The sequence below is a fragment of the Eupeodes corollae genome, chromosome 2, assembly GCF_945859685.1.
Source record: "Eupeodes corollae chromosome 2, idEupCoro1.1, whole genome shotgun sequence".
Classification (NCBI taxonomy): domain Eukaryota; kingdom Metazoa; phylum Arthropoda; class Insecta; order Diptera; family Syrphidae; genus Eupeodes; species Eupeodes corollae.
The window spans coordinates 155,600,873-155,617,704 of record NC_079148.1 but is presented as its reverse complement, the minus strand read 5'-3'; the positions used below and the strand labels follow the sequence as shown (position 1 = coordinate 155,617,704).

At 32.8% G+C, this 16,832-nt stretch overlaps 1 protein-coding gene across 2 annotated transcripts in view; it reads right to left on the bottom strand.

Annotated features, from left to right (window-relative positions):
- The window catches only part of LOC129946450 (protein still life, isoform SIF type 1), a 325,973-nt gene that overhangs the window by 307,094 nt on the left and 2,047 nt on the right, over window positions 1-16,832 (bottom strand). Inside the window, exons 4-12 of one of the 2 annotated variants that reach the window (XM_056056633.1) lie at window positions 10,996-11,209; window positions 10,781-10,933; window positions 10,325-10,650; window positions 7,704-8,020; window positions 7,232-7,614; window positions 4,888-4,944; window positions 4,410-4,590; window positions 4,016-4,264; window positions 3,810-3,939 (exon numbers count right to left, since the gene is read on the bottom strand). In XM_056056633.1, the coding sequence (XP_055912608.1) occupies window positions 3,810-3,939; window positions 4,016-4,264; window positions 4,410-4,590; window positions 4,888-4,944; window positions 7,232-7,614; window positions 7,704-8,020; window positions 10,325-10,650; window positions 10,781-10,933; window positions 10,996-11,209 (2,010 nt within the window). Of the gene's footprint in view, window positions 1-3,809; window positions 3,940-4,015; window positions 4,265-4,409; window positions 4,591-4,887; window positions 4,945-7,231; window positions 7,615-7,703; window positions 8,021-10,324; window positions 10,651-10,780; window positions 10,934-10,995; window positions 11,506-16,832 lie in introns of those variants that run through there. The other variant, XM_056056634.1, reaches the window with a different exon arrangement.

Sequence of the window (16,832 nt, the reverse complement as noted above, 5' to 3'; positions counted from 1 at the left end):
CTTTTAAACTGCGTTTTTTTTCTCGTGTTATGTTGAGATCCATATAAAATACCCAAAGAAATTTTATATTTGGAACTTAAATGTCTTTATGATGAAAAAATTATTCGAGACCGATAACGAAAACGATACCGAATCCAGATTGAGATTTTTCGGAAAAGCCTCGTCATGTCCCGTCTCGTGAGCAGCCCTAATCGGGATTACTATAGCGAATCAACATAAGTGTAGCATAACTTCTTTCCAAAAAACTTTATTTGAATTTAGAAAGTAAACTTACATAAAAATCGTTTAATATCACGTTTAAAAGTATACGCGATTAAGTTTGCTATGAAATGAAAGCTTGCGTATTATGAGTGCCAGAGAGTGCCAGAATTGTCAAAATCGGGTATGAGAAATCTAAGATATTTAAAATTGAAGTCTGCAGAATTAAAAATAGCATTTTTTAATTTATAATCTTTTTGTCATCAACGCAAACCTTTCTTTAAGATCTTTACATTTATTTTGAACGAATGTTTTGACAATGACAAAGGTTTGGTATACTTTTAATATGCCAAAGACACAGTGTGAGCATTTAGAAAAGTTGGAAGGGTTGGGTACTAGATGTCGGTGTACATTGCAAAAAGATAGAGCGTGGCAAGGAATTCCACATTCTCGTAAAAGTGCTAAAAAATTATTTTCTGTACTTCATAGCATGGCCGAAGTTGGGCTCAAGGCCAAACTGATGGGCATTCCTAGCAGCGCCGGTATTACGGTTTAATTGTTTAAGGGCAGGAATGCAACTATCTATTTCAATAGAGCAAAGTGCATTAAAATAACGGTAAAAAAGGGTACCACGATGTTAGAGTGACGTTATCGTGTTGAAGATGTTATTGTCACCAATCAATTGTAAAGCTCTCCTTTCAATACTGTGCAAGAGTCTGTAATAAGTTACTGGGGCAGCAGCCCAGAGATGAGATGATAAGCGTTCGAATGAATATTTCTAATCCAACAAAGAAGAGATTTGTCAATACCAAAAGCACTCATTTTCGATAGAAGAGCAAGATGTCAGACTTTATCAAATGCCTTTAAAATATCAAGTGCAATAATCTAACTTTCCCCAAAACGATGCAAAAGTTTGTTCCACTGTTTGGTGAGATAAACCATGAGATCACCAGGGGACCAATTGCTATGAAAGTCGTATTGCCGGTTATTAAGAAGGATTGGCTGAAAAAATGCAGTTTTCCAACTACTCGGAACGAACCCAGAAGAATAGGATAGATGGAAAATCTTACGCAGTGGTTTTGCTAGCGTAGAAGAACACTGCTTCTGAATAATAGCGAGATACCATCCGGACGTAGTACCCGTGGCATGATGGTTAGTGCGTTGGACTGTCATGCGAGAGGTCTTGGGGTCAATCCCTGCCAATGCCACCCATAGCTTTTTTCACGGGTACTGCCTCTTGCGAAGAATTGACAAATTCTCCAAGAATAATTCTTGTCATGAAAAGTGCTTTCTCAAATTTGCCGTTCGGATTCGGCTTGAAACTGTAGGTCCCTTCCATCCCTGACAACAGTACTTAAACGGACTATGTCGCCACCCAATTTATTTTTTTATTTTACCATCCGGACCATCGAAACAGTATGGCTACGAAAATATATTGGTCCCATGGAATCATAAATGTGTTCAAGAACTGGGTCAGCCATGACACAATCTGATAATGTGGAATTTCCAAAAAAAAAATTGGTTGACTGCAATTAAATTTTATTTAAGAAATTTTGAACTTAATCAAAAAACTGAAAAAAAATGTTAAACCCAATATATTTTACAAATTAAAAATGATATTTTCTCTAAAATAATTGTTTTACCAAAGCTTATATTTTTGAAGTCCAATACAAATTTTATGAAAAGAGAGTTGACAGTTTTTCCAAAGAAAAAATGAAAAACCCAGAAAAATAGTACTAATAATTGAATTCCGACTCAATGCCTTGAGAATACAAAAGGGGATTGATTTAAGACTTATTTCATCTTATCCAAAATATAAATTTTAAAATTTGGAAGACATTTTAAAAAATCCATTCGATAGTTTTTAAGCAAATAAAACCAAAAACAAAATATTGCTAAATTACTGCCTGTCTACTTAAACAAAGAAAGATATTGGCTAGAAAACAATTGAATTCTTTAAAAAACATTATTTCCAATATTTATGAATATTAAAAAATCCAATTATGTTTGATGATTAAAAACACAATTGAGTCCTGCCAAAATTATTACTTAATTTTGTCATTCCACAATATCTGATAAGAAGGCAGCCAAACATTAATTCGAATACTTTTTGAAGTTACAATTCTGCTTGCAAATAATATCATTTTCAAAATGTCAAGTTCTTCCGCAGAAATTATCAAAACTTAGCACGTGGAGAACTTTGATGAAACGTCTTCAAGTCGTACCAATTTTGACAAAGTATTAATTCCACTAATAAAGTTAATAAGATGGATGTAGAGGAGGGTGCTGCTAATGGTTTTTTTGCACGCACCATACCATAAGACATTCCAGATGAAGTAGGGCTGATGTTTATCAGTGACAACGGATTTAACGTATGGGGCTGAAAATTAATTCCGGCAAAAATAAAATGATCCTTGGAACCAGACCATCCTCTCAAATAAATATTTTCTCGCAACCGGTGGAAAAAGTGGAGTGCCTTCAATACCTTAGAAGTATCATTTCCACCGAAGGCGGAACCGAACAAGACGTCATCTGCCGCATTCGCAAGGCAAAAGCGGCGTTAGGTATGTTGTCGAAAATTTGGAGGAAGAACTATATCAGCTTAATAACAAAGCTACGACTGTTCCGCACAAATGTCGAATCTGTGCTTCTTTATGAGTGCAGCACTTGGAAGCTTACTTCAGCCATAACAACAAAGCTGCAAACCTTCGTGAATAGATGTAACAGGTCTAAGGACCTAAGTAAGTACATTTCCTAAAATGATACAAGACCCATGCGTGATTGAAACAGCAAAACCATGGTAACTATAAAGTCTTTGTTTTATGAAGAAGTAGTGAATTTAATTGTTGAACAGTTTGGTGTTTAGATGTTATGCTTTCCAACGGCTATCAATTACTGCCAATGTGAATACCAATTTTTGCCAACAATATGCCCCAAAATAGATTCAAGGAAATCAAAAAATATCTCCAGCTTGCTGACAACAATAATTTGGTTGTCACTGACAAAACGATAAAGATAAGGCCTGTAGCAACCTTTCTAATAAAAAAATGTTGCCAGTTTTGATACATAAATGAAAAAGTTTTGGTTGAAGCCACTTTCAAGCATGTATTGCGAAATTATACCCGCTTGGGTTAATATTCTTAATTTGTTTTTAAAACATCCTGCTCTTAATGGGTAAAAATTACCAAGAAACAGAATATTTAAGAGCAGACACTTTTGATGACTCGATTTATCTTTGTTTATTCCTTAAAATAAATGTATCTCCTTATTAAAAGTGACTTAAAATAATTTATAAATGAAATGTAGAAAATATTCAAATGTTCATGTTTCAGTAGTCAATGTACTCATCATTCATTTTTGGAAACTTATTTCTCCATAAATTCCATTATCATCTAAATATTTTGTGTGCTTCTATTTTGATAGATATACGTCTACTACCTCGTGGAGATTAAGACAACTGTGTAAGCTTAAGTTTAATGCAAAAGTACATTCATAGATACTAAAAGTCTCATTTAATAAACTATTCAATTAAACGTGGTGACATTTATAAACATATAAACGCCTATTTTCAATACTTTAAATATAATATAATATAAAAACAATTCACTCACCTCAGATGATGTCAAATAGCATAGCCTGGAATCGGTGCTATCAATCGATGCCTGCTGAACGATGCCATAACGTTGCTCACGATCACTTAAATAGTCAGAACGTAAACTATCTTGACGTATAAATTCACCCCTGTAAAAGCAACAACAACAAAAATGAATATGTTTTATTATTCGAACTAAAATTGTTTGCATTTTTAGAAAGAGACCTTTGCTCTAAGGAATCAGCGCGTGCACTTTTATAGCCTGAATCATTCAAGCTGCTATCCTGACGGAGTGACGGTAGAGAATCCCACGGCGAGCGCTTATGACCAGATCCAGTTGAAAGTGGTGGCATCATACCCGTACCAGACCCAGAGCCCATTGTGGAACTTCCCGAACGCCAGCCATCAGAATGGCGAAACCATTGAGCGCGAGCCGATTCCCCAATGCAAGAGGCGCAGCGGGAATTCGAAAAACTTAGCAAACCAAATGAAAAAAAAAACATAACCACAAACAGCAACAACGAAAAAACAAATGTATGAGTTAATATGTGATCTAAACTTTTATTTATAAAGATATGAATTTATGAATTTCAACAAGCTCTAAACTATCTTAACATACCTTGCATTATGATCACTCAAATAACCACGATCGCGTTCGCGTTCTCGTTCGCGTTCCCTGATCAATTCATTGCGATCGCTGTAGTAACCATCACGCTCACGATCACGGTCCTTGTCACGAGTTGTTAATGGCCTATGCGGAGGTAGTGGTAAAGTTGATGACTTGGCATTGGCTACAGATCCTTAATTAAAATGGAAAATAAAATTTGTATGAATTTTTTTTATTTTTATTCATTTTTGAATCTTAAATAAAATAAATAAAAATTTGTGTTCTATATATATATTTCAAAACCAATTCTGAATTCAACTAAGAATTTAGTTATACAAAATAAAATATTTAATAAAAACCAAACAGCAATCAGATTATTTTCGAAACTTGCAATAGTTTATTATGCAATGATTTGGAATAAATTTTGATGACTTAGTAGGTTTTAAGATTTAAAAAATGAAAAAGGAAAAAAAAGGAACAATCTACTTACGACGTCTTAATGGGTATGGGCTACGCTGGTTGGATCCTGGTAAACTCTCAGCAAACTCTGATGGTTTTGTGATACATAGGGGTTTGTTGTATTTTTGATTTTTTTTTATAAATTTTGAAAAGGATTATAAGTTTAAAGCGGTTATAGAAAAATAAAGTGCAAGGCATTACAAATCTACGTTTTACAAAAAAATGGAAAGTTTAACAATTAAATAAACAATTTAACTGAATGCTGTGTGAATGATACAAAAATAATAAAATAAGAAGGAAAGTGATACAAATTCAATAAAAAATTAGTATTCAGTTTTCTTTAAAAATGGTGATTAGATTCTGCAAATAACATTACATTGGGAACCCTGTTTTCTTTGACAGATTTGAATTGTTTGGCGGACTTTTTTTGAAGTGCTATTTAAAATGTTTAAAGGTTTTGAATAACTTGACATCATAAACAATCAATATCTTTATAAATTGTAGGGCAAAATTAAACTAATAAGGCCCCAGATACGTGATTCAACTCAGAATGAGTAAGTTCCCTTAGAGAAAATGACTGTTTAAAAGTCTGAATTGTTTTTGGAATTGAGCAGATTATTGTTATTATTATTTTTCCGAAATTCGTAAAAAATTTCGTGAAAATTACAAATTATTAAATTGAATTCTTAAAACAATTTTATGATAAGAATAATTTGATTCTTGTTAGAAAAATAATCTCAAGAAAGTCTAATGATAACGAAATATCCACATGAATTGTAAAGTTCTCAGTTTAAACTTTAGGCAGATTTCTTACTACAAAATGTATTAGAAGTTCTAGCAATCGACTATTAAGAAAATTTTAAGCCTTTTAGCAGTTTTAGCAATCGACTATTAAGAAAATTTTAAGCCTTAAGTTGTTCAATGTATAAAATGGTGAATAGTTTTCTTAGAGCCATCTACAGCTATCAATGAAATCAATCCGAAAAAATTTGTTGAATAGATATTTCGCACTTTTCTTTTGTTAAAAATGCAAAATATGTTCTGATATATTGGAAACTATTTGAAGAACGTTTTTGGGAAACATTTAATAATATATTTTGATGCCGGATATTCATTTCCTTGAACTCCTGGTTTTCTTATGTTGAAAAATGAAACGAGTTTAGCTGATTTGTGTTCCTATGTCACACAATTCCAATGACAGATTTCTGTAAGAAAAAATTATCAAGTGGATTTCAATCACGACCTGTTAAAAAAGTCCCAATAATAATTTTCAATGATGAAAACCTATAATAGCTGGACCCTTAGGCGCCAGTTATAGCTATATCATTGGTTTTAATCATTGAAAACAAACATTGCAATTTTTTTGACAGGTAGTTTATAGCTATCATTAGAAATGTCTGTCATTGAAAAAAAAATGTCCTGATTGAAATCTACCGAAAAAAAATTTTCTGACAGAAATCTGTCATTGGAATTGTGTAAAATTGGATCAGAAATCAGTGGAACGATTTGGTTCACTTTTGAACATAAGAGTATCAGCTGTTCAGGAAAATGAACTTATGTCCGGAAAGTAGGAAAATGCATTTTTAGAGAAAAATAAATGTGCAATTAAACTTTTGTTTATCAAAAAAAATTCTGTGTGTGATTTCCGATCGATTATTCTATAATTTTCATTTTTAATCAAAGGGAAACACCATCAAACATCGATTCAAAAATTTTCCCGGATGGATCTGAATGAAAGCTTTAACTGGACCCTTAAAACAAATAAACATATGCATTTAATCTTATTTTGAGAACTTTTGGAATGTTTTTGAAACAAGGATTTGTCCAACTGTGTTTTGAGAAAACTGTATTTAGACCACTGTATTGGTATGAAATGTTTACAATAATATCATATTCATATCCTGTTAACCACACACGTCGCTTCTGTCTTAATCATTCTAGACTTGTGAAACAATGTAAACTTCAATAATGTCTAGAAATCAAGGGTAATTTTAGAATCTTGCCATCATAAATGGAATTGGTCTGCTAATATGAATCTTATTTTTTCAAGACTTTAAATATTGATTTCTTAAGAGTATAGTTACTATTTTTACATTTTGTTTACACTTTTTAGGATCTAACTTTTATAAGCTCTTCTCGGAAAAACATTATTTTTTGAAACTTAGAAAATAGAAAGTTTTTCAAAGCATCTTTTGATTGATTCACAAGCACATTTAAAAAAAGAGCATAATTAAATTTTGAAGCACTGAATAATTTTTCAAACAAATTAAATCAAAATCAAATAAAAACAAACTACCACAATGCAAATTATCTTCTCTTCAGAAGAAGATACCAACACAAACAATAGGCACTCTTTTATTGAACATAGGACTCACCCAAATTTTCCATGCTCTGTGATAGCAAAGCTTCAAAAGTGTGAAGACTATAAGACTCAGCATCCATTCCCTTGGCTAAGGTGTTGCGCAAATGCATTTCGTATTCCAGCAACAACCTTGAAGTTGGACTTCCTGGAGTCGGTGTTACATTTGGCTGACCTGGATGATGATGGGGATGACCTCTGCCGCCACCACTCCGTTGACCATAAGACTGGTCCTGATCAGAATTTCCATTACTTGAACTTGGCGTAGTGGCATAACACTGATTGTCGAACATAACGTTGTCCGATGGCGGAGAGCCTTCCAAGCAACCGCGTTCTCTTTCCAGTTCCAAGTATAGATTTCTTTGCGGATATCCACCACGTCCGATTTCGTGAGATGATCTGATTGAGGAAAATCAAGACAGCTCAGTATAAAATTGTTGATGCCGGTGGAATTTGTTTAAAAACCAAAAGCAAACAAAACAACTCACCTTGATCCGGAGAAGCGTGATGCCTGACTAGATGGCCTTCCCATCGAATTATTGTTGTTCATGATGTGATGCATTCCATGCTGGTGCATGGCATGTTGCGGGCCCAGAGTATTGGCCATGTTTGCTGCATTGTAGTAGTTATAACGCCTACGTCCCATCTCTGGAGAAGTAACCGGGCTCTCGGTGCTGGGCATGGGCTTCAGCATGCGTTTCAAAGTGCTTGTGTCGGTTGCCATGTTCATGTCTTCGGTGCTCTTTGTCTTACGCCTGGTGTTGTTGTTAATTATGTTGTGGTGCATGTCGTGTGATTCGCGTGCCTGCGTAAGGAAAAATGAAATAACAAAAGGGCTTTTATTTTCCAACTTTTGTAGGCTTTGTTTTTTTTTCATTTTGGTGACGAAAAGGTTGAAATGACAAATAGAAAACATGTGAGGTAGTTGGAGCAGCAAATAATCCAACAAAGTTAACGTCAACGACATTGACGATTAAATCCTTAATCGATTTTTTTCTTTTTCCTTTGTGAATTTGTTAGTCTCGAATTAATTAACTAAGCCTAGGAGAATAAGACTGGGGTTAAAATGGGATACAATGCTAGTATTTTGAACCTTCTAGTATAATCTGAAGTAATACTGAAACCTTCATTGTTGGATTTCTTCGCGAATGCCATTTTCTTCAATGAAAATTTAACAGGGGTAGTTTTAGACGAAGACCCTTATGTATCGCGTTGCATGTACCTATGGTGGATATCAAAAAGACTTATGTACCAAAATAACTTAAATTTACTTGCGGGGAAAAGGCTATGCCAGTGAGTTTGTATTTTTGGTATTAGAAACGTGCAATAAGCCATATCTGTTTAACTCTTCGAACATGTGGATGGAAATCAGCAACATCACATAAGAACCAAAGGCCTGGTGACAGTCAATGATGTCTATGTTCGAATAATGTCGGCGTTGGCGGGAACCTACAGTTTTTAAGCCAAAACAAAATATCAGCCAGTTGCGAAGCACTTTTCATGACAAAACTTGCTCATAGAAGATTTGTCAGTTTAAATCATTTTAGTATTTTACTTAGTTTCAGGAAACTCTTATTGGTTATGAGTCTTCGTTGTGATTATACTCTACTTACATGGAGTGTTCTGAAAAAGACTTAAATTTATTGTCTTCTTTAACTTTTGAAAAATAAGTTTTGGTATAAATTTCGAGTGATGGTATCAAATTCAAAATTCAATTCATTCAGTCAGCTCAAATTTTTAAAATTCACGTTCTCAATTTTATTTTAATAGTTTTTCAATGTATTTAAGCACGCATTCGTTTCAAAACGAAACATTTCTTTCAATCCGTTTTCCTTCTTTTTGATAAAAACTGTTCTTGCATAAATAACTAAGTATTTCCTTAATAGTTAATGTCAGAAAGGTGAAGTCTATAACAGCTAAGATATTTTTTAAAAATTTGACGAAATACAATAAATATTTTAATTGAATATTGAAACAAAATTAAGATAGCTTTAAAAAGTAAAATGTGCTTATTTTAATTTTAAAACTCATAACATAAACAAACAATTTTTGTAGAGTAAATTTGTTGCCAGATTTGAATTGAACCCATTGTAACTTACAATTTGATTGCTTGGAAATTGGTATCTTCACTTAAGTATAAAGCCCTTTTTTATCAAAGAACTGAGTACTTATTATACTTGATACTAGGCCAAGCCATTAAAATGGAAAGTAACACAGAACAGGCTTGCCATATTTTTGGGACCTAATGACGTAAAACTCTTGTTTTTTAAACATCCTATTTTGGAAGTGCTGTGAAGTTCAGAGATTTTTTTTTATCGCACTACACGAATGTAGAAGCTTTTCTTTATATAAATTAATATTCATTGCAATGGGCATAAGAGCACTTTGACTTAACTCAAAAGATTGGAGTTCTCCAATGGCATAGGTTTTTTTTTGTAACTCGATGTTAAAAACTTCTTGTATTGTTTCAGGAAAAAATCTGTCAACATTTTTAATATTAATGAGTTTCATTCATTTTACATCAAACGTTCCAAGATTTTCGTATCGAGAAAGTAATTTACGAGGAAGGGTTTTGAGTTCTGGATGCAGCTGATTCAGACAAACTTTTAGAAGCAAATATTGCAAAATAATTGAAATATCACTAGGCTTAATTTGTTAACAACATTTTTTTTAAAAATATAGTGCTTTTTGAAACACATAATACAATCTAGAAGAATGCCAGAAAAAGAAACAAACAAAATACTCCTTTTTCAACGCTTTGAAATTGAGCCCTATACGCAGCAGAACCAAGTACCTACTCAAACAGCTCAGAATTCAAACAATGAAATTTTACGTTATCATCTGAAACCAACGTTGACTTGGTTGCATTTGTGCCTGTCCTTAAGTGCATATGCCATGTAGAAAAACGCAATGAAATTTACCGTCGTCGTATATCGACTTTCTAGATTACAGTACTTTAATAATTGACATAACTTTTAATACGACCAATAAAACCTTGAATCAAAAAACTTCTACACTTTAAACTCACACGCAACTCAAAACTCAAAAAGTCAAGAATGCAATAAAGTTTCTTTTATAGACTATATAAGGACTAAGACTAAAAACTAACCATTTCATCGTTGTAGTCCTTGTTGTAATCTTTGTTGCGTGTACCGGTACCAGTTGATTTTGTGGAAGATAATGTATTCTGCTGAAGGGTTCCACCTGCCTGTGTGCCTTCTGACTTACACGTCTCCATTTCCCCACGCTGCCCGCCTCCCATGTTGTCGTCTTGTCCAATCTGTGATCCCACGTGATTCTGTGAATTCGAATCAACGCCACCCCCTCCACTGGAGGCATTCACTCCTCCTGCTAAATTTGCATTTCCAGATATATTCTGTCCACTGGACATGGTATTGGTTTCTTGTGATTTAGTTTGACGTGAAAGTGTATCGCCTTTAAAAAAAAACAAAAAAACACAAAAATTAATTTGTATTCACCAGTTTTATCAAAGACACAAACCAAAAGCACAATTTTTTGGGGTGGTGTGGTGTGGTGTGCTTTTGGGCAGAAAATTATGTATTACCTTGTCCTGATTGCATAGACTGTGTTCCAGATGCAACATTATCATACAAAGATGTGCTGGATGTTGCATTCATAACCTTTTGTGATTGCGCTTCTGTGTCTGTAGCCCTAGAAGCTGTCCGAGGCAGAGTTGATGAACCTACATGAAGGCATCCTTTGATTATATTCAAAAAAGTCAACCAAAAACTAAAAAAACAAAAACCAAAACCAACAAACCTCGATATCTTGGATCCTGTGCACGTAAGCGTGCATATTGTTCAGCTGTCATGCATGTACACTGGGGCTCTCGTACCCTTGATGGACTTGCCGGAGTGCTTACGGGCTTACGCTTCGCCTTAACCTTACTCTTGCCAGGTGGATCCAATTTCAGCGAATAGCTCGAGGAGGCCTTTCGTGAAAATTTGAAAGAAGGCGACTGTAAAACGTCGCACTATGTTAGGTTAGTCGGTTGGGAATCACAAGGTTCTGTTTGTGCGGCTTTTTTTTTTTGTTTTCATAATTTTTTGTATCTTGTTTTTCAATTTGTACTTTTCAAATTTTTTTTTATTTTTTGATTAAGAGAATTCAGAGAGAGAAACATTTTGCTTGTAACGTGTAAATTTTAAATTTTTTGAAAGAGAAATACGACACACACATACATACTTAGACAGGAAAAAATAAACATTTTAGAAAATAATTCTAGTGTTATTTTTTTTTAATTAATGTTTAATCAATTTTTAGAGAAGTATTTTATTTATTTATTTCGAATAAATGTGTCGTCTTTTTTAGTTAAAGCTTTTGTTTTTTTTTAAGTTATTAGTTCTTGTGGAACTTGAGTTTTTCTTTATCTACAGGAAAATAATAATAATTTTAATCCATTTCGGATAGAATGTCTAATTTTTAACCGCTTTTTAGGTATTTTGGGCAGGGTAGGTATGGGAGAGTTTTAAGGAGTTACTAGGTGTTCAAGGAATTTAAGGCGATTTCAAAGGGTTTATTTTGAGCATAAGTCAAGAAATTATATTAACAAACTTTTAAATGTTTTTTTTTTACATTTTCTGTAGGAACTTTCAGCTTAATTAGATTTGTAAATATTTAATAATAATCAAATATCAAATGAACATCTTCAATTTCAGAAAAACATACTTGTTAAAAATTTAAGAATTATACTTTTAAAATGAGCTAATCTTTGAAAAGATTTATAAAAGCGTATTTTTTAAAATGTCAAGACAACAGTTTCTACTTTTTGCCTGAATTTCTACAATTAGTTAAAATTTAATAATGACTTCATTTATTTAAATGGACAGTGAGGGTGGAATTCTTGAAAATCAGATCTAAGAGAATTGTAGGTTGATAAATAATGCCATTTTTAACTTTCCAAATTTTGAATTCCATTGAAATATTTCTCCAAAATGTATACACGCTTTTCTACTGAAAAAAAATGACTTTAAACCTTTCGTTAAGGACTGGGACTCATTTCACGGTGGGTCTACACACAATATCAGGACCACGGAAAAACGCTGGTCTACGATCTTAGTATAATTTTGCAGTAATACATTACACATTACTTCGAAATTATGCTTCGGCCATAAACCAGCACAGCATGAGCTGTATCATATACATTTGGCATTCTAAGGGCCATAGGTGGAAGACAGAAGCTTACAATAACTTCGAGCTCCGCATACTTCAACCTCAGCCACCACTCTCTCAGACAGTCTGAGCCTGGCCAACCAGTGTCAATGAGACACAAGAACCTATAAGACCCAGAGACTCATGTCTCCTAATTTCAAAGCTCCAGGATTATTTTTTTAAATATGTCTTTGTGCTTTTATGGTATGTTTAATAGAAATAGGTAAAGTTTTGGTAAGACAAAACAAATTGATTGAAGTCTTTGTTCATCTGGGACTAAACTATGATAAAATTAATAGTTTATTTTTCAAAAAAGAATTGATAATTTATATTTAAACAATTATTTTAATTTTATTTTCTTACACTTAAAAGTAAATAATTGATTTCAAGATTTATGCTCGTCCTATATTAAAATTTATTTATTTATTGTTTAATTTTTGTTTCATTTAAAAACAGAAGGCACAACACAATTTTAAAAAATGTGTTTTTTGATAGATGTTTTTTGTGAAAGCGAAAGGAGTGTACATAGAGATTTTTTGATAAAAAAAATGATAAGATTAAAAAACAATCTACTTTTTCTTAATTTTTAAAAGACTCTAGATATTTTGAGTAAAAAATACAAAAAATAATGCTAATTTTGCAATATTTGAAAAAAAGTTAAAACATTGACAGCCATGTTGTGTGTTTTATGAAACATACACATAAATTTTGTATCGAACTAATATAAAATGATATAGACAGAAAAAAAATGCCTGAAAAAGGATGTTTTCTATATAAGAAAAAAATTGCTTACAAAAAGATAGATATATAGATACACAAGGAGTTTAAGGACGAAACACAGTTATTAAAAGTTCTGTACCAAGGGAATGAAGAAATATATTATTATAATGAATGTGATGAACACAAAAATATTTTCGCTCATGCGTTAATTTTCTTTTTTTGGAAATGAAAGAAAAATTGACAAAAAAAATTAAATAAATTGTTATTCTTTTTATATTAGGAGTTATATAAAAAAAATATGTAACAAAAAGGTGGTGTGAATATTAATTTGGAATGAATTTGAAGAAAAAAAATAAATATATTTATATTTTATATGCAGTGTATGGGAAGACGAGAAAAACATGACACCGATATTTGCTAATTCATTGAAGGAAATACCTTATAGCTCTTTTTCCAACGAAAAATCTAGATCCCAAAGTATATATGTAAGGTTTAATGAAAATTTGGTTTTCTTTATTTTTGAAAGTGAAATATAATTTTGTTTAAAAATTATTTACTAGGAATGCCCAGTGAAATAGCCAATATTTTTTTTTTTGTTTTTGTAAATAAAAAATAAAATAATAACAATAATAATGTGCGAAATAAAAAATAAACAAAAAATTACTTTAATTTATTGAAGTAAACTAAAAACGGAAAATGATTTAAAAATGTAGGTTAAAAGTTTATTAAATAAATTAATAAACGCTTTTCAAAATACTTTTCGAAAATTTAACAAATTGTTTTGCAGCCTTTATTACGTTTTAAATGATTTAAGAAACAGACGAAATTAAAAATGATTAGTTTATAAAAATAAATAAGGTAGCGCAACTGAGAAATAGGGCCTAGTGACTTACAACTCTCAACCATTCCTGTGCGCGACTAAAGTTGGGATGAAGGGGACCTACAGTTTTATGCCGAATCTAAACAGCTAATTTGAGAAAGCACTTTTCATGATAAGAATTACCCTTGGAGAATTTGTTAATTCCTCGTAATAGGTAGTACCCGTACTTTTTTTAAATTAAGGTGGCACAGGTAGGGATTGAACCTTTGGCGTCCCACCCCTTCGCACTAACTGCCAGCCCACGTTTACTTTAATTTTATTAGTTTAAGTAGTTTTTTTTCAAAAACCAATAAGTATACTTTATGAAAGCCTTGTAGAAGAATTAAATCATTCTGAATGCAATTTTTTGTGATTGCCATTTCTTACAACTAAAATTTAGGGATTGCATCTATTGAATGCAATAAAGTTAACATTTTGCAATAATTAATAATTTGTGTTAAAAACATAATTTGATTGGAATCATTTGAGGCATTATTGTTAAGTATTTGCATTTAATTGAAATATTAATAATTTCTTGTAGTAGTCGCATTCTTTTGATATTTTTGAATCTTCATTTGCAAAGAATAATTTGCAAAGATTCTGAGTGAATTCAAGGACTGCAAAAGCCTGCAAGTACTTCAATTGAATGCATCAAAAGCACCAACGATCGTTCTTAAACAATTGGTTTGAAAATGATTGCAATCTTTTTAGAGATCAATGATTTGTGATTGCAAAATCTGAAGACCCAATCTTTGAGTGAATTCAATGAATTCAATTTTAATCTTTTAGAAACAAATTGAAGCTTACAGGAAAGATTTCTTTTTTAAACAACTAGTTTTCTATGCAGAATTGTTTTTTTAACAATATTAAAATTTTGGTGAAAAATATAAGCAAACTTTGAAGTCGGAAGGTAATCAAAATATTCTAAAAAATGTGCTAACTGAAATTATCTGCGGATTCTTTTTTGGAATAAATCTCAGAGAACGTTTTAAGATAAGTTAATTAAGCTTATAAACATAGTTACTCATGTAGTTAAAGGCGACCTTGGTCAAAGAAAAGCTTTAGCGACGAGGTTTTATACAAGAATCGAAAATGTTTTCGTTTGACAATGAAAATCCGTAGCATGAAAATAATGAGTTCATTTGAAACATAAGACTTATAAAGGTTGTGATTTTGAGGGTTTGTGTAAAAAAACAGAGTTGTAAAGATGAAAAAATGTAATTATATCGCTCTACGTTTTTCTACAAATTTGACATTACATTTTTCGAAGATAGTCTTGATATGGAGGAAGAATAAGGGGATAATCGTTGAAAGAAAGGAAACTATGCTCGAGAGCCATATTTGAGGAGGGGTCAGTAGAAGGTGATGTAGATCGGTAACATAGGTTTTGAAATATTAATTTTGACACACATTTTACAAAGCAGAGTTCTGACTTGGCTTTAAGTATTAAATTGTCTATAAGTGTCAGAGAATTAAGCTTCCGGATTTTATACTCGTCTATGAAAGGGTATTGGTTGTAGAGAAAATATTGGTTTGAATTTTTAGCACGCTCAAGTACAAAATATAACTGTCTGACATGTGTTTGTATTTCGATCAAAGCGATTCGTTTTACACCGGGCAGAAAAATCGTTGATGTCTTCTTAAATAAGCTAAGAATCGTGCAATGGCGTGATGGTTTTTAAAAAAATGGTGTTATCAGTGAGGAGAAGAGTACTGCAATATTTGATGGCTTAAACGCCAAGCTTTTTAAAGCAACTGGAGATAAGTTGGTTAGTAGCATGCACCAACTTATCTGTAAGACATGGTCGGAAGAAAGCATGCCCGATAAATGGAACCTCAGTATTGAAAAAAGGAGACCCTCTAAACTGCACCAACTATAGAGGAATCAGTCTACTTAACATCTTTTAAAAAACCTTCTCCGCAGTCGATCAAATATTCGCATAACGGCACATCTTGGAAAAAAAACCAAGAACACCAAATCGACACCCACTAACTTTAAATCGATTTCAAGGCCGCATATGACAGAATCTACAGGGATAAGCTGTATAGAGCCATTTCTAGTTTTGGCACCCCTTTCAAACTCGTCCGTTTATTCGGGATGACCATGGAGAATTCACGCTGCTCCATAAAGGTTGGAAACAACTTAACAGAACCTTTTGATGTTGAAAAAGATTTTAGACAAGTTGATGCGCTGTCAGGCGATTTGTTTACCATCGTACCTAAGGCCGTACACTAGAGGCCCTATCTTTCAAAAATCTGTACAATTTCAAGCATACGCTGATGACATTAACATATTCGGAAGAACTCAGCGTGATGTCAATGTTGCTTTTGTGAGTATTGAGGTAGAGGCTGCAAAAATGGGTTTAACGATTAATGAAGGCAAAACAATGTTCATGATTTCATCAAGAAAGAACTTACAACAATATCGATAGACGTGACTTTGAGGTTGTTAAGGACTTTGCCTACCTAGGCTCCACTATTAACGCAGAAAACAACACCAGCGCTGACATCAAACGAAGAATAACTCTTGCTAACCGCTGTTTCTTTGGGCTAAGAAAGCAATTGAGTGTTAAGTCTTCTCCCGAAAGACAAAAGTGTCGCTATATAAGACCCTTATTATCCCGTTCTGCTATACGGTGCAGAAGCGTGCACTATGACAAAAGCGGATAAAAGCACCTTGGGTGGCTTTTCGAGAAAAGTTCTTTGTGTGATCTACGGTCCCGTAATTATCGAAAGGTAGAAGATGGAGAAGTTTATTGGGAGAGGCCCCAATTCACACATGACTGTAGCGCCACCTTAAGTAAGTAAGTAAAGCTGGGATAACACGACGTTACGAGAAAATGGTACAACAGGGCGTATCTGTAGA